Below are 27946 nucleotides of genomic sequence, written 5' to 3'. Positions count from 1 at the left end.
TTCCTGGTCTTGTTCTGCTATAACTTTGAGGTCTACTGTGCTGTTTCCTGGGCTTTCATATATTTTCTGTTCAGATTCCTTAATACCTTCTACTGTCTTGATATCAATAGCTCCAATGTCTACCTTTTGACAGATCTCCACACCTGCCCATATAGAACCTTCTGTCTTCTGGTTCTCTTGTTCTTCATCTGACTTTTTAACATCTTCATGACTTTCCTGGAGCAGGCCAGCTGTTTCCATGGCTGGCATTTCTGAGTCAAGGAATTCATGCGGCTGTTCCACGTCCATGCAAGTAGCAATAGCAGCTCCAGCCCCAGGCATGGGCTGCAGGAATAACTCTTCATTGTCACCTGGGGGAGCAGGCCCCGGGACGTGCTCACTCTGGTCAGCTACAGTGGACCCATCAGCAGAAAGAAGCTCTCCAGTGGGCAATCTCATGTCTTGCTCTGCTTCAGAGAGACACGCAAGGTCTTCTCGAGACCCACTTGTGGTGATTTCCTGGCTGACACTGTCTGTACTAGCATCCGGCCCCCAAGGAAATGCACCTATGCCAATTTGAGATCTTTGCATTTCTTCAGCCAACCCACTGTCTGGAGTTTCCTCCATTATCAGGTTACACAGGGAAAGACTTTTTGAAGAGTCAGTCTTTAAAGTATGCAGAAAAGCAAAGGAAAAAAAAAGATAAGATGAAATAGAGCATGGTAAGATCAGATGAGAAACACAAAGCTTTTCAGTAGGGTAGCACAAGTTAAGCCAAATTAAAAAGTCCTTAAATTAATTAGCTTAAGATTAAGTACATGACTAGCAATGCAATAAGGAAAAAGTTCATTCTCAAAAAAAATGCATAGCAAATGTTTTTGAAATCCAGAATTTTCTGGATATTTACCTACCGGTTGTACCAAATCAGTGCTTGTCTGTGTAATTTAAAAGAAGAAGAAGAAGAAGAAGAAGAAGAAGAAGAAGAAGAAGAAGAAGAAGAAGAAGAAGAATTACTAAGGCAAAGGAGAAAGATTCACTGGGACATTAAAATTGCATGCTGTTCAGAGACAACATTCTGTTAATGGTTGTACTTTTATTGGTTTAGGGTTAAATTTTACAGCTCACTTTGTGATAGGGGTAATTTTCATTCTGACAGTGCTTATGACTACTCTAAAAAGGCAGAATTTAACACAAAGAAAGCCTCTGTCAATTATATTCTTAGGCTAGCATACAGCACGTGCATTAGTAGACTCTGAAATTCCACGCTCCAAATATATAAGTCAGTCTGTGAGCGCTACAGCCAGCACTATAGATCAAGAAATTACACACTAAATCACAAGCTCTGATGGTGAATCTGAACAAAATCTGCCCCAAACTCATCCTTCCCTGGGTTCTGCCTTGTGTTAGGGTTCAGATGGAGGATGAGCTGATGTTAACCACACTAATTGCCCTGAGATCTCCCTTGATACTCTTCCCTCAACCTACAAGCCAATTTCTACACACAAGGGGAAAAATCCAGGAAGCTGAGCTATTAAGCACTGTGGGCAATATGTCCACAAAGTCATTATGACACATTCTTTTTTTATTTTTATTTTATTTCTTTTTATGACACATTCTTGTTATGGTTGTATTTCCTAGCAAGTTTGTCCTCTGAAATATCAAAAGCTCCTTCTAAATGAGACCTTCATTCACACCATGCCCTCTGCACCCAGGGAAAAAATGTGCTAGAGCTCTAACGAAAGATGAGAAATATTGGAATGATAAAAAGAATTAGCACTGTCTGTTTAATCTCTGAGAAAAATCAACAGATGTGAGGCTAGAATTCAAACGACTGAATGTTAATCCATCAAACCCTTGCTATGAATCTGTAGGGTAAAGCCAAATAACTCATTATAAAAGGGATTTCAACATGTTTACCTCTTCTCTGAAGAGTTTTCTGAGGTTTCAAGAATCCTAAATTATTCAGTACACACCTAGCACTACAGATGGGGACCTTTTCCATTTGAAGAAGAAAAAAGCAACAGCATCATTTCAGAAGACCAGACTTTTTTTTTCTCTGTCTCAAGCAAAAAGAAGGAAACATGAAATTCAACTTGGGCTCTGATGGCCACATGGCCAGAGTTTTTCTAGGACCAAGTTCCTACCCCGAGAGACATCAGGCTTGAATCCTTGCCTCTGATCTTTTAATTTTACAGTACTGATGGATGCAGTCACCACAAAGGTCTTTCTTAACTCCATTCCAGAAATAACTGACGCTTGCACTCCAGCTTAGTTAGACAGGCAACGCCAGCAATAATGTCTATGTTTTGAAACATATCCACTTTGGGCTAAATGCTTTGCAGATACTATCTTGCTCAACCCTCTCACCGGTCTTCTCAAGGAAGGCATCGTTGTCCTTATACTACAAATGATGAAAACTGAGGCTTAGTGAGTTTTACAAATTGCTCTGAGTTACAAGATTGTAAATTTCAGTGTTTGGACTCAGGCTTTCTAGCTCTGAAGCTCAAATTATTGATAAACTAGCTTCACTGAACATAATGGTGAAATAATGATTTCTATCAATCACATATAAGTACAGCCTTATCACACCAGGTGCCCGGGGTTGGTACCAACCTCCTAGAAAGAACCAAAAAAGCGCACAGTGCCACCTTCTTGGTCTCTAGTCAGCCACCAGTTCAGGCCACTGGTGCACTATTCTCTACAATGATCTCTAGATTCTAGGTATGCACAGAATTTTCAGGGGCTAATGGTTGTTTGCGAGAAATCATTATCATTGAAGGTGTAAGTCTTCTTTCCCCAACACATGCATAAAATACAATATGGTTTCGAAACTGTCATAGATCAAGGTACATGAAAAGAACAAGTTCTTTGATGTCTTACCGTCCATAGGTCCCAAGGCAATGTCTGAAAGAAAACAAACATGACTGCTCTTAGTTTACAAATGCCAAGCATTTAAAAATATATGAGATGGGACCAGGGAGATAGCTCTGCTGCCTAAACACCTGCCCAGTAAGTCCAAGGTTATGAGTTTGATCCCCTGTACTGAGAAAAAAGTAATAATAATAAAAATATGTGGGATGGGGTGATACTGAAAGATGATGAAACTTTTTGTCCTTGTAAATGTTTTTATTACCTGTTTTTTTCTTTTTTGAGACAGAGTCTTACTCTGTAGTTCAAGCTGGTGTTGAACTCATTCTGTAGCCCCGGCTGTCCTCAAACTTATAGTGATCCTCCTGCCTCAGCCTCTCAGGCTCTAGATTACAGGCCACCACATCTGGCATTGTAAAATTTTTTTTAAAAATTCAGTAAAACATTCTTCAATAGAACTTTCTCTAGAGGTAGAAATATTTCATTTGTGACCCAAAATGATAGACACCAGTCAGGTGTGCATCATGCGCAGTTGAATTACGCTCATATAACAGAACCAAGTTTTAAGTCTTACATAATTGTACTTCTTTTTACTTGAAAGAGCAACAGTGGCTACCACATTCGATAGGACAATTCTAATCAACCAGACTTTTACTATGTAAGTGGAAAACAACCATACAGTATAGGAAATATGATGAATGGGGTTGCTTTAATTTACACACTACTAAAATGAAGTGTTGAGGGCTGGCCTGATAGCTCAGTGGATTAAAGTACCTGTTTAGGCAGAGAGCAGTGGCCGGGGTTCAATCCCTGGCATACTGTGCCAGTCCTGCCCCAGGGGAGTCCTAAAATGGTGATTGAGACTGTGTGGTGGCGCACACCTGTAATCCCAGCACTTGGGAAGCTGGGATACTGCAAACAGGAGTATCACTACAAGTAGGATCTGCATAGTAAGACCCTGTAGATCCTGTAGACCCCGTGCTAAATACAAAGAAAGAAAGAAAGAAAGAAAGAAAGAAAGAAAGAAAGAAAGAAAGAAAGAAAGAAAGAAAGCATTGAAATATTAGAGTTCATCACATCCTGGAGAAACTATAGATATTAATTATCGTTAATGTTATCACTTCTCTTAGCACATTGAAGAGTAAATCCTATGACCAGTCTGATTCTAAATGAATCCCAGAAAAGTAGTGCTTCAATTTGTTGAATTAGGTATCATGCAGCTTCATTAATTGGTAATGATGCAAATCATAAGGGCTCCCCCTAAGACATATGAATAAATTACACTTCCTACTGGGATTTCAATTATAAATCTTATTGATCCTGAAGAATGAATCTGCATGGTCCAAAGCACTTCTACTGCAGGTGGGAAGAGCTGGGGAGACCAGTCATCTTGGTTAATTTTCTCCCATTGCTGAGACAAAATACCTGACACCCAAAGAGAGGGAAAGGTTTATTTAGCTCAAATTCTGTGGGGGCTTCAGTCCATAATGAGCTGGCTCCAAGGCAGAGTGGCGGGGCACAGCAGCAACAGTTCAAGGAGGAAGAAGACAGCAAAAGCAGCAGGGCAAAAGGGGGACAGCAGGCCTCTTTGCTCCCTTACATGGTAAGCGTGCTCCTACCCCTATGGTGGGTGCAGTGCTCACACCATCTCCCTGCCTCCCTCCTCTTGCACAGACTCAGGATGTTTACACAGCAAGGATCCTGGCTCTCTGATCAGTCACTTAAACTTCTGAACTTCTCACCTTGACACAAGGCATCAACCGTGATACCTTTCTTATTATTTTCTCTGTGGTTGAGACTTGGCGCTAAACACTCATGTTTTTGTGACTAGACCCATGTTTACCCACTTGTTTAAACATGAATAGTGAATGACAGAGGCCAGCACTCCCCATTTTCAATTATAACCATTTCCAGGGGAGAGTATAGATGTTGCATTTGGTGTAAAGTAAATTAAAGTGAGCCAGGGCCTGTGAGTCTATTGTCCTTCCACTTAGCCTGGGTTGATCCTACGGCACTGCACTACCAGTGCCTGATCTCTGAGCAGCACGACTGGTCTCCTCTTTAGCACCTTCACACAGGATAATAAAGACAGGAAGGTAGAACAGATCCATTTTGTACAGGGACTCCTACAGCATCCACTATGCCTTTTCTGATTATCCACATCAGTTTCTGTCTCCTTGCCCAGGAGTCCTTTATAAAACACAGATCACAAGTGCCACACACCTCCACAGAATGAAGACAGCACCTACATTTTCTCCACAGAGAGGTGGCAATGGGAAACACATGTTTATCAAGCCACAGGATCCTAAAAGGATGTGTTAGTGCACACGGCACCCTGGGATCACAAGATAAGCTATCCTGCAAGCAGGTAAACAGTCAGTTGGAAGGAAGGGTCAGCAACGGGTAAAGGAGATCTTTACGAGTGAAGGAAAAAGAGGCTGCAGGAGGTAATGGCCCTGGGTGGTCTCTCAGTCAAACTAAGATTTTCTTCTCACACAGGAAGAAAGAGGGAAGGCGACTTGGGGCTGCTCTGCAGTGAGGTGACGCCGTTACAACCACCAGGGGCCCAGCAGAGTTTATTGCCCAGCTGTGGAGAACCACAGAGATGCGCAGAGCTGGCCCTACCAGCGGTACCCCGACTCCTTCAAAATGAATACTTTGGAAGACACAACCAAGTCCTTTTCTAAAAGATTTTGTTTTGCTTTGAAAGAATCCTTTAACCCAAGTACTTGGGTCCAGGTCTGTAATCCAAGCTACTCAGAAGACTGAGGCAGGAAGATTACCTATGCTCAGGAGTACCCAGTTCCCAACCTGGGAAAGGAGAAATCTTTTAGTCTTAAAGCCGCACAAAATAGTATGATTTATGGATTAATTCAATCATGAATTGATATAAAATTGTTCTCTTGATTCAAATTTTCACACAGACATGCTGAGGAATCTCTCACCCACTAATCACTGAACCTATCAGGGAAACTTACATCAGCCACGACAGTAATGAATTCTGCAGAGTAAAACAGAAAAAGTTCTAAGAATTCTACTGGCTTCACTCAATGACAAATCTCTGAGAAAGGACGCTGAATTACATGAACATTGGTTTCCTAGTATCTAGTGGATGCCAGAGTAGAGCAGAGCCCTCAAACTTGCTGGTAACAACTACTCTAGCATTTCTCAAAATATGATTTATTATAGACTATTTCAGTGAGTGCTAAGACAAATTTGCATTAAAACACATTTATGCACCGAAACAAATTTGGGGAAGTTTAAATTAAAATATCAAAATTTTTTTTAAAAAAAGAAAACAACGCATAACCTCTTAGAGCCTTTAATATTACAATGCACATTGAGAATCTCCTAGAAAAGTTAACGGAGACAACTGTCTGAAACATTTACCTATGAGATCCAGTTTTGCAAAGCACTTGAAAGCTAGTTTCCAGCTTACTTAATTTCCCACCTATTGACATACTAGACTTTTATTGTTCCTATTTTAAAATAGGAAGCCAGTCACATTCTAAAATAAAGACTGGATTAGAATCTTTATTTATTGAGGTTCATATTAGCAGATTGCCACCATAAAATATAGTAATATACTATAAAATATCAACTCAGCTTCCAGACCAAGAAATTGAGCTAGGTCTCAATTCATTAATTGAGCTCTACAATATTTTTTTTTTAAGTTTGAGATCAGGTCTCACTCTGTAGTTCAGGTTGGTCTTTAACATACTATGGTGCCCAGGTTGGCCTTCAACTTGTGGCAGTCCTCTTACCTCAGCCTCCACAGTGCTGGGATTACAGGCATACACCACCACGAGTGGCTTACAATACACTTACATTAATTAAGTTCAGTGTACTCTAGTATTGTTAGATTTGCCCAAACTCAAACAGAAGGCCCTACATCAGCTCAAAAATACTAATAAAAGCTATTTGTGGTTTGTCAAAATTTGAGTTAATTTCCTTACATTAGCATAGGAAAGTATAAATTAAGTATATACTAGAGGATTCACTTATCGGTCATGAGAGCACCTATACTAAGCTTCTCCCTGCCAGAAATCTTGTAGCAAGCACTACTGGAATGGGAGAAATGCTGAGAGTGAGCAAGAAATGGACACATGAGCAAGACCAGCTTGATCACACACACACACACACACACACACACACACACACACACACCAACAGAAGCACACTACTCTGAGTTCAGAACAAGAGAGTTGTAGAAATTACTGGGACAGACTCTTCTGATTACTTCAAAGATCCCTTAATTTACCAAGTATGGGGGAGAAAATCAGAGACCACGGAAGAAGAATGAACTAAAAGCCAAAAGAAAAGGCCATAATAAGAAGACATAACACCTATCATGTGGGCCTGGACACCTTTGCAAGCAAAGGGTGACAGTGACAATTACCCTGCAAGAGATAGTTTCTGGACCGACAAGGAACTATGGTAAAGTCAGTTTTGTGGGAAGAGAAAGCTAATAAACTGGGGAAGTTTCTAGTAGTTGACATTCAAAAGGTTCTTTTGGGGCTGGGGAGATGGCTCAGTAGAATAAGTGCTTCCCTGGCAAGTGCAAGGGCCTGAGTTCAATCCCCTGGTTCTGAAAAAAAAAAAAAAAAAAAAAAAAAAAGTTTTTTTCTACCCCTCCTTCCCATTAGGAAATAATTATCAGCCAAAAAGAAAAGTAGGTAATAGTCATTGGAAAGGCATCGAGGTCCTCAATTATCCCCTGAGCTTATTAAGGTTTCTAAAATACTATCCACTAACTCCAAAAGTGATTTGATACCTGAGACATGGGTGAGTGGGTCACTGTTGGGGTCACTTCAGGCTTGAAAGGATCAAAGTCCAGATCCAGCAGAGTCTCCTCCTTCTTCACTTCAATGACTTCATTCTGTTAAAACAAAGCAAAATCTGCATTGGCTTGAATGTGAAAAGACTGCATGGTATACCCATGTAAAGGCCCTCTACTAATTGTATTCAATACCCTCCACAGTGCTCTGATAGTTTACCACTTAAGCCACTCATTCACATACTTCCAGAGTTCAGCTAAATTCAGGGAGAGAAAATATAACCAACTCTGGCCAAATATAACCAAAGTATCCCTGAAAGAGGTCACAGGTTCCTATCCTTCGTAAGAATGCCTTTGAGAGGTGACCTAATGCCACCTAGATGCAAGGAATCTCCTTCTGTCATAGCTTGTATCTAGATGTCCCCCAGTGGCCACATGCATTCCTAAGTGGGGCTATTCAGGGGTGGCTGGATCTAGGATGTGATTGTTGTGATTGAGGGTGCCTCACCCTGGGTGTGGGTGGCACTGCCCACAGGGCAGGTAGGCTGGATGGAACATAAAGGCAGCCTCACTTGCTTGCTGCTTTACTCTGTCCTGCTTGTTTACCAGGGATTGCTTTCTCCTCTTCCATGTCCCTCTGCCACCCCACCCTGCCTTAGTGGCAGCCAATTATGGACTGAAACCTCTACAAACTGTGAGCTAAGTACACCTTTCCCCCTTCAGCTTTTAGTGTTGAATATCTTGTTTCAACAATGAGAAAAGTAACCAAGGCATGTGTAAATGGCAGTGGGAAAATTTATCTAATGGGTTAATATTACCAACAATAATTGTCTGTGCTGTTTCATGAGGTGCTTTTGGTTAGGGATACTAGTAAGGCATTAGACCTCTTCAATCTTTTTATAAAAATAAAATTTAAATAGGTCATTTTATATTAACATATCAGAGAATCTTTCCAGCTACTTCTCAGCTTTCTAGTTTTCAAGATTTCCTTTGAAGTTAGAATCTCATTTTCTCCAAGCATTGGTATTTATTTCCTTTATGCACGACCAGACATTATGACCAAGATGATAAAACCCTTTCATTTATAATAAACAATGTTTTCTTGCAATCCAATCAACATATCTAAGAAGCATACTTATATGAATGTGTGGTTTCTAGCTATACTAACTGCAGAGCATTTTAAGTCATCCTATTTTTATTTATTATTACTTTTTTAACATACTTGGTTGTTGCAGGGTCTCACTACACAGATTTATAGTGATCCGCCTGCTTTCAGCACCCCCAGCACTTGGATTACAGGCGTGCACCACTATGCCTGGACTCTGTGGCCAACTCAGCCTACCCTGGGGGTGAGGCTGGTGCAGTGTATGGTGCAGGGGATTGAACCACGGTCCCAGGCACTTTAGTCCACTGAGCTACCTCACCGGCCCCATGTCACCCTATTTTTAAATGAGACAGTTGTACTCATCAATCTTAACATATACTTGGATCAGCTGTCAATTTCCCTGAAACAAACATGTAAATTTGCAGTGGAACTTTATGATGGTCATGGACTTGTACCATGCACAGTCATGACATCCTAAAACAGTGACTTGCACAGCGGGGACTGGCACCTTCAGCCCCACCCAGGAGCTCACTAGACAGAGGTGCAGATTCTTGATCCCACATCCCACCTGCAGATCAGGAGCTCTTCTGGCTAGTCATACACGATAGCTACTTATCGCTACAAGGGAACAAGCCACTGATTTTTATACGTTTAAGTAAAGCTAGATTATCTGACTTAATGGACAGAAAAATAAATTAGTAAATATGAGTCATGATCCACACACACACACACACACACACACACACACACACACACACATACTCTCCTGGTTCTTGCAAGTATGGACACAAGATGAGACCACTTAGTGGACAGAGACACTTCACATAATACTCTGTGGTCCAGCTGCTGAAATGAGGATGGTTCTCAAATTCAGAAAAATAACAATGAATGTTCTACAGCATTACCAGATTGAAAGAAAAGAACACAAATGAAGTGGAGCCTCCTATGACATGCACAGAGTCTATGGTGAGTCGATTTTTCAAAGTCAGCTGCAGGCTTACAGACATGGCCTACAGCAGCCAACTGTGAAAGGCACAGGTAAAGAAGCACTTTGGGGTCCTACCCAAATCACCAGTAAAGCCCAGGTAAGAACTGGTGCTGAACTTCTCAAAGGTTCCCTTTTCTGGCTCCCCCACCCTGATCTAAACTCCCCATTGCCTGTACACAGCAACACAAGTGAAGGTTAATGCTGCCAGCAGGCCTTAGGGTACTCTCCTGAGTTTGTAATTTTCTGAAGTGCTTTGATTCCCACTTCTCCCAACATAAAGGGTCCTTATCTGGGAGCCAGCAATTTCAAATAAAAAATATTTAACAAGAAAGAATGCTCGTGAACCTCATCTTCACTCCAGAAATAGTCTGTTTATCACATTCTAGCCACTTGGGCTGCCCTGTTGCCTAAAGAAGGAGACCCTCAGCTAAGTACCCAGCACTTGAGAAAGCCAAAGTCTTCAGTTGTGATGGAACTGAGAGGGTGCTCGTGGAGGACCCATGTAAAGCAACCAAGCAAAGGGCATTATGACTGTAAAGTACAGTCAGTGTATAAATTCATGTAGCGAGAGACAGACAGACAGACAGAGACAGAGAGACAGAGAGAGAGAGAGAGAGAGAGAGAGAGAGAGAGAGAGAGAGAGAATGAAATTGGTAGCAACTACAAAGGACTGTACAACTTGGAAATTAAAGATGTGAAAGTTCAGTGGCAGGGCAGCCTGCTAGTTTTGGGTAAGATCTTTGGCTCTAATACAACCCTCCATGGTAGCATCTTTATGTCCCTAGTCATATAATTTGCATCTGTACTGATAAACATACAATTCCCTTCTCAAAGAAACTGCTAATGCACACTTCACAACTTAGTGGACTTCTCAAATTGAGCATCCTGTACAAACAACAGAAGATAATGGCCCAAAGCCCCACGTCTAATGATAAATATCCTTGAAAGCGATGAAGAATTATGATCCACCACTGCACTGCTGAGTTTTGATTGTCTGGGTTTATTATTGTTTTCGCTTCACTACCTGTGCTGTTATCAATGGGTTGTGACTACAAGCAGGACATTCAACACTACTCACGCACACAGTAACTGCTATATTGTCTTAGCACCTCCTGAAAAATGCAACTATTACTTCGATCCCCAGAGGCAATGATATGGGTGGGGCTTCTCTGGGGACTAGCGCTCAAAACAAAGATAGCTTCAGTAGCATTAGGAGAGGTTCTAGCAGCCACAACTATTCTGGAGCCTAGGAGACAAAGCAGCCTGCTGCATGGATGGATGTGCAGGTGACTGCCGCCAGAAAAGGTGGCCCAGGTGTCTTCAAAAGCAGAAGGTGCTCAGGCATTCCCACTTTGCCAGTCATATAAATGGTAGAGCTTTGCTACTGGGCCAATATAAAAGAAATAATGGAAGGAACAAACAGGAATTAACATATAGAGGGATTCACCAACATTCCTCAAAAGGAACAAGGCAATTGGAAGTAACATGTGGCAGCCATCAGGGGTGTGCACATGCAGTTAATAGAATACCACGAGCAAGTATCGTTTCACAGAGACATTATCTTGACAAGTAAAAATGCTTGCTGGAACTCCAGTAGAAATTCACAATTATATGACAACACATTCTAAATTCTTTGCTACAGAATAGATGTGTACTTAGAGAAAAAGTTTAAAACAAAATAAACCAACATTTATTTACTTATTGCTTATTATTTTATTTTATGCTTTTCAAGGTATTTTCAACTTTCTATGCATATTATGCACTGCTCTTAATAAAAATAAGAGTATTTAAATTCTATATACATCCTACTTAAGAATGCTTTAGAACTACAAAGTAATTAAAACAAGACTGAGTGACAATTAAGATTATATTTCTGGCTCTAAAATCTGCCACATTCTCTAGAGTTAACCCCAAAATGTCTCTCTACCATAGTACTTTCTTTTCTCTTTCCTTTCTTTCCTCTCCTTTTCTTTTCTTTTCTCTTTCATTCATTCATTCATTCATTCACTCTGTCTTTCTTTGGTACTAGAAATTGAACCCAGGACCTTTGCACAGACCTAGCTCCAGACCCTTTTTTAATTTGAAACATGGTCTCACTAAATTGCTAAATTACTTCAGGCTAGGCTCAAACTTGCAATCCTCCCAGCTCAGCTTCCCTGAGGGCTAGGACCGTAGGCCACCATGATTTTCTCATAAGTATCCTGTTCCTATGCCGGACACTCACCTGGGAAGGTGTTGTCACACTGATTTCTGGAACAAAGTTGTCCTCAAAGAAATTGATGATATTCTCCTGCTGCAGGTCCTTTGTTGGGGTGACTTTTGGCAGAGGTGGGACAGGTGGCCCTTTCCTTGTCTAGGAAGCACCAAATATAAACATTCAAGAGCAGGTAAGCCATAAAGAAAAGTCACATCAAGAAAACTAGGTAGACAAATGGAACGCTGAAACTTTTATCTTTGTACAGAAATGCCCCTACTGGAGGAGCTCAAGAATGTTGTCTAGGTGAGTGGCTCCCTGACCACCAACAAACTATAGTTTCACAGGAAGACCTCAGGCTACATGCTATGCTTTAGATCTAGGGTGTCCTCCTAAAGTTTCCTGTGTTCAGAGGTGGATTTTGGAAGGTGACTGCTGATTGGATCATGACAGATGTACAGACATCAGTGGGTTCAGGGCTAGGTGTGCTGTTAGAAGGTGGGGTCTGGTCAGAGGTCACAAGAGGTGTGACCCGGAAGGGATATCTTGCCGTTGACCCTCCCTTCTCCTTCTGCCATCTTGGTGCTCTGAGATGAGCATACATTTCTCCACCATTCCCTTCCACTGTGTCATTTCTACCTTGGAGTCAGCCAAACATGAACTGCACCCCTGAAAACTACCAGCCGAAATGAACCTCTCTTAGGTAGTGGATGGCAGGTACTTTGTCTCAGTGATTGGAAAATAACAAATAACCTATAAAATGGCAGATTCTAGACTAATAAATAATCTATTTATCACAATACAAGCACAGGCAGGGCTGTAGGCCCTTTAAGGTTATGCTAAAGCCATATCTTCGCTAAATTACACCTTAGGCTTTCTCCTTTCAGCAATAGAATAGAATTTTAAAACTAAAATCAGCAAACTTTTGTTTTGAATCTTTGAAATCAACATCAACAACTTCCATCTCACTTCCCACTCAGAATTCTGAGATAAAACAGGTCTGTCTAGCACACATGTCTCTCCTTAGCTTATTGTCTTCACCAACACTTTCACTGGATTAGGAACTTCAAATGTTCCCATAGGAACTTAATTTCATTCAAAGTAGGAAAAATAAGGATAGGAAGTTTTTCTCTTTATCATTTTTGCCTGGCCTTCACTGTCTCATTTTCAATCGTTTGATTTATATAACTTTCTCAAGGAACTACTAACATGAAATGGCACATTAAGCATTCATTGGTCGTTCTGCACTAAGTATAGTCAAAAGTGCTAGGGAAAGGGTTTCATGGAATCTTTAAAGACTGAGCAGTATGAATTTAAGCCTGGGTTCATATATCCTAAGCAACGACTCTTCCACTGAGCTATACTTCCACTCCTGAAAGAGGATTTTGAGGACAGGAAATAGGAGAGGAGGTAGGCAAGCTAAATTAAAGAAACTGAAGTGTTAAATTTCAAGAGATTCAAACACTGAGCTCCATCAGAAATATTAAAGTTAAACAATAAAAAGAGATAGAGGTCTTAATGGTTAGCACAATGAGTTCCTTTACTCCCCAATACCTGTGCTCTCCCCTTACCTGTGAAGGTGACCTGGGCCGTGCCGGGGCTGGAGATGCAGGTGCTAGCGTGTGATTGGGACTGGCTGTTGGGCTGGGCAGTGGCGAAGGCTCTTCAGGAGGCGACGGGGTCTTTGCAATGCGTAGAGGTCCTGAGTCACTACATGAACATGAATTAAGCAAGAGACCTTCTGAGAAATGGGATTCATTTGATCTGGGATGCTCCATGACACAGAAATTTTAATGCTTAATAGGTACTGTCTGTTACCCAACTATCTGCTTCCAGCTTAGTTTGGTTGTGAGTCACAGTGATGCTGATCAATGGTGCTACTTCCTATAGTCTGTGAGCCAGATCCTGGTCCTTTATTATCTGTCTTTACAGTAGTTATGCATCATTGTCCCCACTTACAGGGAAGAAGAGTGGAACAAAGCCATGTTTAAAACAAAAACCCTAGCATCCCTCAGTGACTTAGGGTAGGGTTTCCCAGGCCTGGGTCACTGATCAGTAGAGGTTCACTGCTCATGAATAGCCTAGGATGCCCAGCAGGACTGGCAAACAAGCTGGAAAAGATTCATTCGTATTTGCAGTGGCTCCTCACCACCTGAGCTCCATCTCCTGTCAGACCAGTGGAGCGTTTCATTCTCATAGGAACTAGAACCTCCTGCAAACTGTGCAGGTGGGGGTCTAGGTAGCAAGACCCTTTTGAGAATCCAATGCCTGACAATTTGGGGTGGAGCTGAGGTGGTGCTGCTAGCTTTGGGGGGCAGTTGCAGATACAAATGAAAATCAGCAAAGAGGTTTGAATGTACGATAAATAATCATCCCCAAACCATCTCTTTCTCTACCCCAACCCATCCCCTCATCCACGGATAAGGTGTCTTCTGGGAAACCAGTCCCTGGAGCCAATAATAATAGTAATAATAACAAAAACAATAACAATAACGGTTGGGACCACTGATTGAATGGATCCGAATTTAGGTCTTAGTTATACATACTTCTCGTCTATCCATTATACCAAGCAAGCACTAAAGAATCTTCCCAGCCTAAGCTGAATTAATTTAAGTGGTTTCACATTTGATCAACAAGAGAAACTCAGTAGGTCATATGTTACGGAAAATTCTACTCAGAAAACTATATTTTTTATATTCCAAGGCATATTAAGCATTTATGAACAAAGCTTTTGTAGAAATGTGCTTGCTGATATCATTTAGAGTTAAATATATTAGTTATTACTTTTTACACTGTACAAAACAATGACTCAACTTAGACACCTTGAACAGTGAAAATACATTCTTCCACTGATGAGATTCAGTGATGTTTACTGAGGATCCACAATGTTCTTGGCACCAGGCCAGAGGATGGGGGACAGCTAAGCTCAATGACTAAGACAGTACTTGAGACACATCTTACTTTCTAAGAATGTCTAAAGTTTACAGCTAGAAAGAACAGAATCTATAGCCTAAAATAAAAAAGCAGATGCACAGCAGTATGTCTACATATCCAAGCACCAAGGGAACTGGGTCCTTCAGGGAATGCACAGGCCACAAGATTGGGGCTATGCGCCAGCACTCGTGGCCCATGATTGAAAACAGCCCCAATCTATGCTCTGTAGAGAGCTCTCCAAATTACTCACCACCTCGTTCTGCAGAGGACATTGGAAAAAATTAAAGGGACAATGGTTAAGTAGTCATAACTTGAATTTTCCTCACTTCATCTGATTCAACAACACTGGAACGGTTAAGCGCATCTGTCCTTTGCATTACCACCTAAGGGGACAACCCTTAATTTTTATCGTACTTCAGTTTTGAAACATCCTAAAGTCACTTTGATGTTCCTACTCTAACTCTTCTTTTGTGCTTAGCCCAACAATGAAATAACTAAATTGACACATCAGCTTGGCTTCCTATGTTTTTATATAATGCTCTTACTTTTATAGGGAAAAGATATCTTTACTGCCCTCTTAGTGGAATAAGCATAGCAGAGATTGTAAGTCTTAGAATAAGGAAGCCAGCATTTTCCAGAGGCATCCAGACACTAATGCAAGTGAATGCTAGGGCATGTATAAGACTGTGTGCTTTTTGTGTGCACTGATATTAAAATCACAAACATAGGAAGCCAGAACTCTGTATTACCTTAAAATCCATTTAGCTGAATAGTATATTACTTTTTTATTGATTTGAAAATAATGAGATATTTAGCCAGAGAGGTTAAATTGGACTTATTCAAGGAAAATAAATCATGTTAACTGCAGCCGGCTGAAAGCTGGATCTTCTCCAGCCTCCAGATCGGCTAACCTACATTCCTTGAGCACGCAGGGCCTGAGAGGATGGAATGAAAGCAATGCTAAAATCATGGAATAAAATTGGCATGGAACCAAACCCTGGCAGGACAGACAGTTCGCCTGAGGGTCACACGGCTCCATGTTCACAGCAGCCACATGCAATGAATCGATAACAAAGCAGGGGCAAGCCACTGAAGATGCTGGAAGGGCCTCACCTACTTCTCTACTTTCCCCATATGGATTTGTTACAAACATCAGTAGCTGAGATAAAAACCAGTACTGACTGTCTTTATTAGTTTTGGGGAATTATTTTTTCTTTGTTAGAGAAAGTAACGTGTGGATATAGAAATTATATATTAGTATTGCTGTCAGGATCCATGTAAAGCAGAAAGAGAGACAGAGACAGAGACAGAAAGACAGAGAGAGGCAGAGACAGAGAGATAGAGAAAGATAGAGACAGACAGAAACAGAGACAGAGACAGAGACAGAGACAGAGACAGAGACAGAAACAGATAGATAGAGGCAGAGACTATGATTCTGTTGTGGCCACAAGAACACTTGTGGGACATCTGAAAGCCAGAAGTAAATGTGAAACCACTGAGCTAAGGTTGGCATCAGTTGTTTGATAGAGAGGCTCCTTTTAGACTTTTACTGATGAAGAAACATCAAGTTAATGTAGCTGCGACTTACCCACAGAATGCAGAAATTTCAACCACCACCGTGTTAAAGGTGGATGAAGTGAAGCCTGCTCCAAGAGCACTGGCTTACCTGGGGGCGCCTTGGATGGTGAAGGCCTTGTCGGCGTGCTGGTCACCCAGTTTTGTCATCACTTCATACAGCTTGTGGCAAAGCTAAAGGGACAGAGACCACTTGTCTATTAGCTGTTAGTCATCTTGGTGCCGGTACAGTGTATGTTCCCCAAAAGAGAAGCTGTTTATTGAGAAACTGAGACTCTTAAGAGAATTATGGTGGTCTTAAGATACTTGAAATTCTTTTTACGATCCAAATGTAAAATCCACATCAAAACCAAAACAAACTAAACACAAAAATCTTTTTAAAATAATCAATATATATTTATTCACTAGAGTACACAACACAAAACAAAAGCCTGCTGCTTTTCTACTCCATTAGAAACAGTACCACAACTAATCTATTGAACTAGAAAACATCAGTCTACAATACAGCTGCTGATTTTCTGAATATTTTGAAACTACTTTTGCATTGGTCTGAGAAACTACTTGGAATCCTGACTTCACAAAAAGAGTGAAAAGAAAAACAAGGTTTCCTTTCTTGGGGACTGTGGCAAAATCTCCAAAATACATAGAAACTATGAAGTCACTAGAAGAAGCTTTACAAATATTACACAGAGTAAGTGCACCACTATTATAAGACATGCTAAAGGAGGAATACCTGGGATAATGCCGAGCCAATTAATTTGCCTCTGAAATAAATCTTCCTTTGTATTTCATATGGAAAAGAAATCAGCATTACTCACCACTGCAATTTCCTTATGAAACTTGGCCTCTAGACTGGAAACATTTTTGAAAGTGTTAACATAAAATCCAACCCGTCTACCATGCAGAAATACAAAGAAAGAAGAAAAGAGAGAACAGTTAGTAAAGAACATTTTCATAGCAATAAAATGCACTGAACACATTTAGTTTTATTTATGTGATTTTTAGTAACATCAAATGAAATGAAGCAACTCAGAATTAACACAACTTCTTACCTGTCAAGGACCAAAAAGTTGTTTTTGGCACAAAGCACAGCCTCTCCTAAAATTCATTTACTACTCTAAGACAGTGGCTTACAGGTTATTTTGTTTTTTCATTTATTTATTTGGTAAAGGGTCTTACAACACAGCTCAGACTCCTGTCGATCCTCCTGTTTTTAGCCTCCTCAGCGCTGGGATTACAGGCATGTGCTACAATGCCCAAACCCAGGTACCTGAGCTTGCCAAAGTAGGTGCTGTAGTCCACTGAGCTATCTGGTTGACCCTATGGCTCACACATTTAGGTGTATAGTAAGATCAACAAGGAATGTGGGGGTGAGTGCTTCTGATTCAGTGGGACTGGGTGGCAGATCGAGGATCCGCATTGCCAGCAAGTTTCTAGGTGACATTGATGTTGCTGGTTTAACACTTTAGGAAGAACTATTCTGAGAAGTTGTTTATGTTTTAGCCGAGTATCTTGAAAACTTCTGAGATTAAGAAAGTCATTTTTCATTTGTATAAAACACAGGTAGTTTAGCTTCAGTGTTACATTCTTAAGCTCCCAGATCTATATGCTAGAGGGAGATGGAAAACACATAGAGGCAATTGTTAAGCAAAAGTCATAGTGAGCAAAATCACAATGCGTCTTTATTTTAGGTCCCTAAGACTAACTCCACCAGCCATATGGACCCCAGATAAGTTCCCAATGTCTCTAAGTGATATATCTTTGCACTATATATTATTATAATCTTTCTGGATACCTCTAAGAAAATGACTACTTTAATTCTGAATCTTTTTTTTTTGGTATTGGGGATCAAACTCTGGACCTTGCACTTGCCAGGCAGGTGCTTATGCCACTGAGCTATCTCCCCATGACTACTTTAATTCATGTGCTTGTTTTGATAGTACTCTCAAAACTAACCGTGGCACCTAGATTGTTTAATTAGATTCTAAGTCTCACTCAAGAATCAAGTAAGGACTGAGGTTTCTGAAAGTCTAGTTAGATCTAACGTATGGAATAGCATCTACTCAGAGTACTTATACGTTCAGGCATGAGATAGGCCTGTACACAGTAGGCACATTTGCATAATGAGATAAAAACACACGAAGAAAATGAACTTCCAGGGCCAGCAAGATAGCTCAGGAGACTAGGCACCTGCTTAGGTAAGCGCAGGGGCCCGGGTTTGATCTCCGGCACCACATGCCATGCTGCCATTGCCCCTGGACATGCCGAGCCAGCAACTGAGTCCAAGCATGGAAGCATGGTGGCACACACCTGTAATGCCAGCACTAGGGAGGCTGAAAACAGGAGGATCACTATGAGTCAGAGCTGTGTAGTGAGACCCTGCCCAAAATACAAAAGAAAGAATAAAAGAAAGAATGAACAAATGAAAGAATGAATAAATGAAAGAAAGAAAGAAAGAAAGAAAGAAAGAAAGAAAGAAAGAAAGAAAGAAAGAAAGGCAAAGAAAAAAAGAAAAGAAAACAAACTTCTAGATAAGTTATGCCTTGCAGTGAGAAGGATTCTAATGTGCTATTGTTATCAAAACTAATAGGACCACTAGCTCTCTAGTGATGTTAGTATGCTTCCTTATTTCTTAAAACTACCCCCTGCAATGGTGGTCCCAGTTTACCAGAAAAGCTAAGACACAGAAAGATTAATTGTTTAAGGTCATGCAGTTAGTATGTGGAGAACCAATATCTGAACCCAAAATGAGGAAAATACATAGAATATCATGGTGTATTTGATGAGAAATGGTATTTAAGCATGTATCTTGTATTTTAGTGCCACCAAGCTTTGTGCTGGCAGTAAGTGATTTAGTCCAAGTTAGAGATTCAGAAGCCAAATAACAACAGTGGTAAATCCACAGCATCAATAAGACTTAACTGCCCCCATGGCTGACTTGTACCTTAAGTTCCTACCATGTTATGTTTAATTTTAATTTCCTACTACCACAGTGAATACATGACCACAATTCCACGCATTTTTCTTTTAATAGATTTCAAATCATATAGTTGCTCATACAGAGAGATGTGTGCATACAACTGTATCCCTATGCCCACAGATTCTCATCCTCTGATTCAACTAACCATTGATCAGACATTTTAGGGGAAAAAAAACCCTGCATCTATACTGAGTATACACAGACCATTCCTTTTTATTAAGTTTATTGGTACAATTTACATATGTATAATGACCAGAGTCATCATAGGGAGTTTTTACCTGCACATGATGCATCTTGCATCCTCTTTCTTCCCCAACTCCCTGCCCTCCTTTCAACCCCTCTGTCCATTATTTGTGAAGCGTTGTTTCTATTTTATCCTTCTTTCATCATTTTCCCCTTTCCCTTCCTTCCTTCCCTCTTCCCCCTCCCTAGTTCCCCTTCCTTTTTGCACTATTTTTTCCCATTTCACAATGTCTAATATACATTTGAGTCTTTATTTACTCTTTTCAGTTTCTCACGCCACGAAGACAGCACAGTATTTGTACATGTGTGTCCAATTGGTTTCACTTAAGAGTATGGTGCCAAGGTACATCCATTTACTAGAAATATCTCAAATTTATCCTTCTTGATGGCTGAGCCGTACTTCTTTATAGAAAAAACCCTCCATATCGTTTTCATCCATTTCTCAGTTGATGCACATTTGGGTTGTTTCTAATTATAAATTGTGCTGCTATAAATATGGGCCTACATATATCAATGTGGTATGGTGTTTTTAATCCTAGGAAGATACCCAGAAAGAGAACAGCCAGGTCAAAGTGGGATCTCTAATACTAGCTTTCTGAGGAAACTCCACACTGATTTCCAATGTGGTTGCACCAGTTTGACCCCTGCCAGAGTCAAGAAGTGTTCCTTTTTCTCTGCAGCTCTTCCAGCATTTGTTATTGGTTGATTTCTTGGTGATAACCAAGCTTTCTGGAGATGGAATCTCAGCATTGTTTTAATGTGCGTCTCTCAAATAACCAGTGATGTGGAACATATTTTTATGTACTTATTTGTCATTCATATTTTTTCACCTGAGAAATGTGTATTCATCTCAGATACCCACTTCTGGGTTGGGTCTTTAAGTTGGGTGGGCTTTTTAATTATTTATATGTTCTAAATATCAGTCCTTTGTCTGAGGGACAACTAGCTAAACTATTTTCCTGATCAGTGGATTGTCTTTGCACTGTCTTGGTGATTTCTTCTGCTCTGTAAAAGTTTTTCAATAGGATGAGCTCTCAGTGGTTGATTCTTTATATTATTTCCTATGCAATGGGTGTTTTTTTTTTCATGAAACCTTTGCCTATACCTATGTCTTCAAGAGTTCTAGCTACTCTCTCTTTCAGCAGATCTAGTATTTCAGTCTTAATATTTAGATCTTCTTTGATCTATTTTGATTTAATTTAATGCCTGGTGATAGACATGAGTGTACTTTTAGTCTTCAGCATGTGGAAAGCTAGTTTTCTCAGCATTATTTTCCAGAACTCTGCAGAGAAGTCTTTCTGGGGCCTGATATGTGGCAGCTTCTCTAGAGCCATATTCATTGGAAACAGTTACTCTTAACAGCTATGGATATAAAAGACCCTTGGAGGAGCCCCAAGAGAGCTGATTAAGACATATGCTCTGTTCATACTTTCAATGGGATTAAATTGAAAGGTACAGAGCAAATTAAAAGTCATAAGTGGCTGTTCAGGAGCTATCAATAGCCATCTGTGATTAAATATCAAAAATGTGTGAGAATGGGCACAAATAGCTAAAGGAGCTGACAGAAGGAAGTAAGGGGCTGGAGCCAGCTGTAAGCACTGCTAGAGTGGACAGGCTAAGGTTTTTCCAATGGTGTGTTACATTAAAACAGTAGGTTGGTATAGAAGGGGGGAGGTCACTGAAGTTTATTGACTTATATTAATTGATGTTTCATTATAACAAACAAAATCCTAATAAATACTCCTGAATAAAACTTTGTTAAAACAAGAATCCTCTGCCATCCTGCTTACCATGGAGAAAGTGACAAAAAGAGCCATTTTCTCTTAGCTCTCCCCAGACTCTGAGCCCTGAGCCCACTGACATCACCCTTCTGAGACTTCAGGCCTGTGCATTTGACCTTCCACAGCTCACCCACCAGCTTTTAAGCTGCACCCAATACCCCATTCACCGAGCAATCTACCTCTGTGGCTTCCCTGTCTCTCCTTCACCCTATTCTAATCCTAACACAACAGATCTCAACATCCATATGACTACACAATGAAAAATAAGCCTGAAGCTCATGACCCCAACATCTTATTTATACACACCCTGCTGCCTGCAAAGCCTATATCTTGCCATCCAACTACACATCTCTGAAATGGGATGATTCAGGGACATTCACTGAGCTGATTTCTCAAGCCGTGAGATCCCTTCTTTATACTTCCAGGCTGGTTCACCATATTTTAATCTCTTGATGCCGATGCTCCTTTCCTTCTAGGCCACCGTCCCTGCTTTTTGTTTTACCAAGTGAAGACCCCACCGCACAGCCCTCAAGATTGTGTTGTCCTACGAACATCTTCCCACCTTGTCCTTATTTCCTCCTTGCTCCGCATATTCTCAATCTTAAATCCTCTCCTTTGCAATTAGCACTGCCATTTTCACAAAATGACGGCAGCTATGTTCCAAAGGCTTCTCTCTCCCTATCATCTTTCTACGGCTACCGTTCCTCCTTCCCATGGCAGTCAAGATCCGCTGCCTCTACTTCCTCATCTCCCCTGAAGTCTCCAGTACCTGTATTCAAGGTTCTGGCCCCACTGTCAGTTGGGTCATCTCTGGAAGTCTCCATTTTTCATCCTCATCTTCTTGATTTTTCTACTGTAGATGACATACTTGGCAGTTCCTTGTTTTAAAAATCCTCTTCCTTTTGTGACACAGTTCTTCTAAGAAACCATATGTCTTGATGATTAATTCTTCTTAGGTTTCTCTGCAGAGTCCTCTTCTTCTGCACATTCCTTGAATATTGGGGTTCTCAAAGGCCTTAATCTTGCCTCGTGATCTGTCCTGCGACCTACATCATCAATTCTCACAACATAATTTCTATTCATATAGAAATGACTTTTAACTCTCTTTTGCACTTTTATATCTAATGCCATACAAAGGGATACTGAAATATACAGTAAATACTTAAATTTAAAATGTTTATTACACTAAAAGAAAACCTACAGTTAAGTCACCTCAGAACATCCCCCCTTCATTTCAAAAACACTTATTCCCTTAGTCTTGCCATTTTCTGAAGAAGTTCCGGAAGTCCTCTTTTATGAGTGTCTTTAGTTGAGCTGTCATTGTTGTCCCAATGTTGTTAATTGATTTAAAACATTTATGATAATTTCTGTGAAGTAAAAGTCTTACAGGGGGCCAGGGAGATGGCTCAGTGGAATAAGCACTTTCCTGGCAAGTGCAAGGGCCTGAGTTCAACTCCTGGTTCCACAAAAAAAGAAAAACAAAAAACAGAAAACAAAGTCTTACAGTATATCCTTATCTGTCATATTAATCTTCCAATCTGGAATCATGTAACTTCCAATTCTTCCTCAAAGCCAAGACAACCATGATAGATAAAGGTTTCGAACTGAGTTAGGACATCAGGGAAGCCATGACACCATTATTAAAGACATTCACAAGAGCCGGGGAGATAGCTCGGCCCTTGTGGCACAAGGGCTCTTGTGGAAGTGGCACAGTGCTTGGCTGGCAAGCACAAGGTTCTGAGTTTGATCCCTGGTAGAAAAAAACAAAGACAAAACAAAAAAACAAGACACTCACAAAAGAAGATCTCCAGAACTGCTTCAGACAGTGGCAAAAGGGATAGGATAAGCATGTTCCAAGTTATGGGAAGAGTTTTGAGAGTAATTAAAAGCAAATGTATCTTTTATTATATTTGCTTAATTTAAACATTCACTGTATGTTTTGATCACATTTCATAGGAACAGCTGTAAGCATCTGAAAAACAGAACCCAGTAGTTTTTCAAATTTTCCTTTTCTTTACATATAATCTGTGTCTTTGGGAGCCAATTTCCTCATATATCCTATGGTCATTTAGTGGCGCTGGTTATCCACCCAGTGTTACTCTCTATTTAATCATGTTCCTCATTTTCTGCTTTGAATTTATTGTGTGACATTTCAGTTTTTTAAATTTCATGGCTCAGTACCTGCTTTACCCTACCCTTCAATACAAGCTGTAAGAAAATAAAATCATCAAGGATCTTTCAGCCCTTCAAAGAGAACTTGGTGCACAATAGGTGGTCAATAAATATTTGATGAATGCATGAATCTACCCCTGCCTCTCTCATGTTTCTTGGCCGCAAGGCCCTCCTGGGCCCTCTCATTCTGATCTTTCACTACATTAAACTAATTAATGACCCTCAGATCTGCTTCTATTCCTCCTGCCTTCATCCAGGCTCCTTATCCACTTTGGGCATTCTCTTCACCAAATGCTGACTTTACTCATATTTAAGACTTAGTTCAAGTATTCCCGTTGGAATCATCCTCTTTACAACAATATTTCTCAATCATCTCTTATGAATTATAAGCACCTTTAAAGCATATAAACATACCCTACTACTTCCTCTTTTGAAAGTGAGCCTACACCCTCCTCTAGGCAATAGCTCATTTCTCTTTTTTACATGAAAACTTTAGAAATGAGTCTCTATACATGATAGCAGTGGAGGAATAGAGGAACAAAACGACCTAAGACACACTACAAGCAATTAGCAAAATAGTAAACCTAACCCTACTATCAGAAATCACATTAAAGGCAAATGGATTAGGCACATCAATCAGAAAGCAGAGGTTGTCAGAATGAGTGGAGTGCACACACACACACACACACACACACACACACACACACATGATCCAATTTAATACAGTATACAGAAGACACATCTTTGATTCAGAGATGCAAATAGGTTGAAAGTAAAATAACCCATAAAAATATATTATGCAAAGAACAACCAAAGCAGAGTTGGGGTGGGTAGATTAGTATCAATGCAATAGACAAATTTTTTATTAGAGACAAAGAAAGACATTTGAGGAAATAAAACAGTTGATTCATTAAGAAGATATAGCAATCACAAGCATACCACATGTGTGCTTAACATTAGAATCCCAAAATACATGAAGCAAAACCTGAGAGAATTGAAGAGAGATGTGAGTCTTTAACATTTCATGTTCTACAATGAATAGAGCAATTAGAGAGAAGAGTGGTAAGGAAATTGAGGATGTGAACAACACTGTTATTTCAACTGGACCTACAACAGGCACAAAGAATATTCCATCTAACACTCTAAGTGATTATGAACAATACTGCAGGATTTCAGCACTACCCATCCCATCATCCAGTGGTTCTCTGGAGTTATCATTATCCTTAACATATATTCCATCCGTAACACAAGTTGACATTTGCATACAATAAGGCAGTTATTCTATTTGTTTACGCTGAAAAAGGAATTTTTGTTTTGTACAGTGTGACTGCTTATGCCTTGCTTTTTAAATTGACCTTGGATATAGCTGGGCACTGGGCACCTGGTGTGTGTATCTGTAATCCCAGCTATTCTAGAGGATAAAGTAAGAGGTTCACAAGTTCAAGGCCAGCTTTGGTAACTGAGTATGACTTTGTCTCAAAACTAGAAACTAACAACAATCTAAAAACTAACAAAAGGGCTGAGAATATAGCTTAGACTTTGGGCCCAATGCCTAGTACTGCATAAAAAGGTTTTGTGTACTACAGTGTTCATACTTCCACTTAGGACATAATATCCCTAGTTAATAGATAATTGATAATGATGAAGTAATTCCTTTGAGCAAATTGTCCAACTTGATGAGATAAATTGCACCAGTAAGTAATTTGTTTCCTTGTAATCTCTATAAGCATCCCAAACTAGCATTGAACAATACTATTTCAGGCTTGTATGGTGTACTATTCCCAACTCATATTTGCTTATTCAAAATAAAGTAGTTGTCAAAATACTTTAAAACATGAACAACTTTTTAGGAATTTTAAAACAAAGAGAGTATCTGAAGGATATTGGAAAGGAACTTTTTTCTTTTTCTAGTCATAGACATTATAATTATTTTAGTGCTTTTTAAAGCAATCCAGCATTGGGCTATGCTGTCGTTTGGTTAATCAAGATCCTCTCTTTGAGGGGTGGGAGTGGGTGGGGAAAAAGCTCAGTAGAATAAGCACTTGCCTGGCAAGCACAAGGGCCTGAGTTCAATCCCCAGTTCCACCCCCCCAAAAGAACCTCTCCTTTGATCAAAATCTGTTCCTAGTCTTTCTTTCTATATAGTGTTTTTCTTCATTATACCTAAATTACTCAACCATAATAACTGTGATATGTGTGTGTTGTCTGAGACCATTTTCTGAATACTTTCTCCTTGTTAGATAACACTCTAGTTCTTTCTTTTTCTAGTTCTTTACATACATGGCCTCTCACTATCACAGTTACAGATGTATCTATGTTACAATAAAGGAAGCTAAGAATCCTGCTCACTAATTACATTGCCTGAGGTTGTGAAGCTTATAAATCCTAAAGCCGGCATTTAAAAGCATTTCTATGACTTCCTTCCATGAATACCACTACCTATATCTAGATTCTCTGCCTGAAATGAGATTTCAAGTAGTCACGGTTTTTCAAGTTATTTCACAAATGCATATGTAGTCTCCCCAGTTGTATTGCTCAACTCTGAAACAGAAGTTAATGCTTTGAATCTTTTATGTAACCTGTGGTATAATGCATGACACTGGCCATGCAGTCATGAACATGTATCAAAACAAAAAGATGCACATGCTGAATGATTAAGTATATGGTGATTAATGAGGTAATTTCATTATCTTCTACAGCCGTAAGTAGGCTGCCCCTCTCAACAAAGCTATGCCTAAAGCTTAGTTTTCCAGTGTACTAGTTAAAAAGTATACCTATATAGTACACTTGCTAATGATGATAACAAAAACAGAGAAAAGGAGGTATTGTAAAAATGAGCAAATGAAGGTGACCAATGAGACAATTTCACTGGATGAGTATACATGTCTTACACATCACTGAAGCTATGTGTAAAAGCCAATTTTACAATGATCTAACTCATATAGATATTTCCACAGTTCAAAAGTTAATACTGAGTATATATTATTAGCAAAAATATGAAAGCACTAAGGATGATCATAAAAATGTACAAACTCCAGGCTAGACACTCAAAATGCTTACATACTTGAAATCTAGGTAGCTCCAGACCTGGCATAAGGAAGGTCTTAGGGGAAACCCGATGTCTGGAGATTAAGGACAGAACAACTTACTTAAAGCAATGTGCCATAGCTAATACAGTTCTGTTTATTGGTGTGGTGTCATAGGGTTCTAATTCTAGTAGGAGCATCAGTCCTCACTTCGCCTGGTAACATTTTAATCCTACCACTGCAGGAAAATTAGAACAAACTATGAAAAATGAACTTAACTTCTTGAAAATGCAGAATACTTGCAAACAAGAAGAATATTTAATATCTGAACTAGAAATGGAGGTTAAAAAGTCAGGGCTCAAAGTAGAAGATTTAACATCAAAATTGAAAGGCTAGATGAGCTCTTGCAATAAAGGAAGTTCCTCCAAGAAGCTAAGAGACTGTTCCTGTAACATGTGTGATTACAGGCAGTTCTTCTCATGATTCTTCCAACTGAGAAACATATCCAATATAGCAGCTGCTGGACATGTGACCATCTAAAGCTAAATGAACTTAAATAAAACATATTAAATTTAAAATTCAGGGGGCCAGGGAGATGGCCTAGTAGAATAAGCACTTCCCTGGCAAGCTCAAGGGCCTGAGTTCAACTCCCAGTTCTGCAAAAATAAAATTAAAATTTAGTTCTTCAGTTACAGTAGCCATCTTCCAGAGGCTCAAAGGCATGTGTGGCAAGGAGGTACCACACGGGTAGGTGTAGAGTACTTCCTCTGGACAGCACCAAGACAGTTTAGACAATACACACCAAGTAAGGGACACTGACTTGTACGCAGCATCTAAAGAGGGCAAGCACGCTGTACATAAAAACACATTTACCTTGACCACAGTGAAGGTAACTCTTCTTGTAAGTCAACATTAAACTCTTCAAACACTTTCTGTGCTTTCTGAAATTCCTCTTCTGCCTAGAAATAATACATAACATATGTTTGTTTACACGAGGAAAGAAGCCACTCCTATACCCAAGAGCACCATTCAATGCAAAACAGATGAAGCTTACAGCATTCTAGAAAATTCTAGAAGGAGAGATATTTAGTGAATTTCCACATCATGTTTAATTTTTTAAATTAAACATAAAACATTGAGATTCATTAAAATAGGTAGCTAGACTGATTACAGTGGTTATCCCTGTAGTTCCTGGTGGATTCATTTATTCACTAGGTCATTTATTAACAAAAATATGCTAACTTCTTAACACATAGGCAGCTCTGCTCTGCATTCCAGACATGGGTGTTCACCCAAGAAAATGCCAGTGCACTGGGAACACTAA

General features: G+C 39.9%; 1 protein-coding gene across 2 annotated transcripts in view; it reads right to left on the bottom strand.

The window, feature by feature from the left end:
- Positions 1-27946, bottom strand: part of Amph (amphiphysin) — a 227983-nt gene that overhangs the window by 39561 nt on the left and 160476 nt on the right. The window contains exons 7-14 of one of the 2 annotated variants that reach the window (XM_004629658.2): positions 27496-27581; positions 17239-17314; positions 16512-16594; positions 13483-13621; positions 11942-12070; positions 7622-7726; positions 2860-2883; positions 891-914 (exon numbers count right to left, since the gene is read on the bottom strand). In XM_004629658.2, coding sequence (XP_004629715.1) covers positions 891-914; positions 2860-2883; positions 7622-7726; positions 11942-12070; positions 13483-13621; positions 16512-16594; positions 17239-17314; positions 27496-27581 — 666 coding nt within the window. The remainder of the gene's footprint in view (positions 1-890; positions 915-2859; positions 2884-7621; positions 7727-11941; positions 12071-13482; positions 13622-16511; positions 16595-17238; positions 17315-27495; positions 27582-27946) is intronic. The other variant, XM_023713540.1, reaches the window with a different exon arrangement.

Source organism: Octodon degus, unplaced genomic scaffold (assembly GCF_000260255.1).
Source record: "Octodon degus isolate 3935 unplaced genomic scaffold, OctDeg1.0 scaffold00031, whole genome shotgun sequence".
Taxonomy (NCBI): Eukaryota; Metazoa; Chordata; class Mammalia; order Rodentia; family Octodontidae; genus Octodon; species Octodon degus.
The sequence above is the reverse complement of the archived record's forward strand: the minus strand, read 5'-3'. Positions and strand labels throughout refer to the sequence as shown.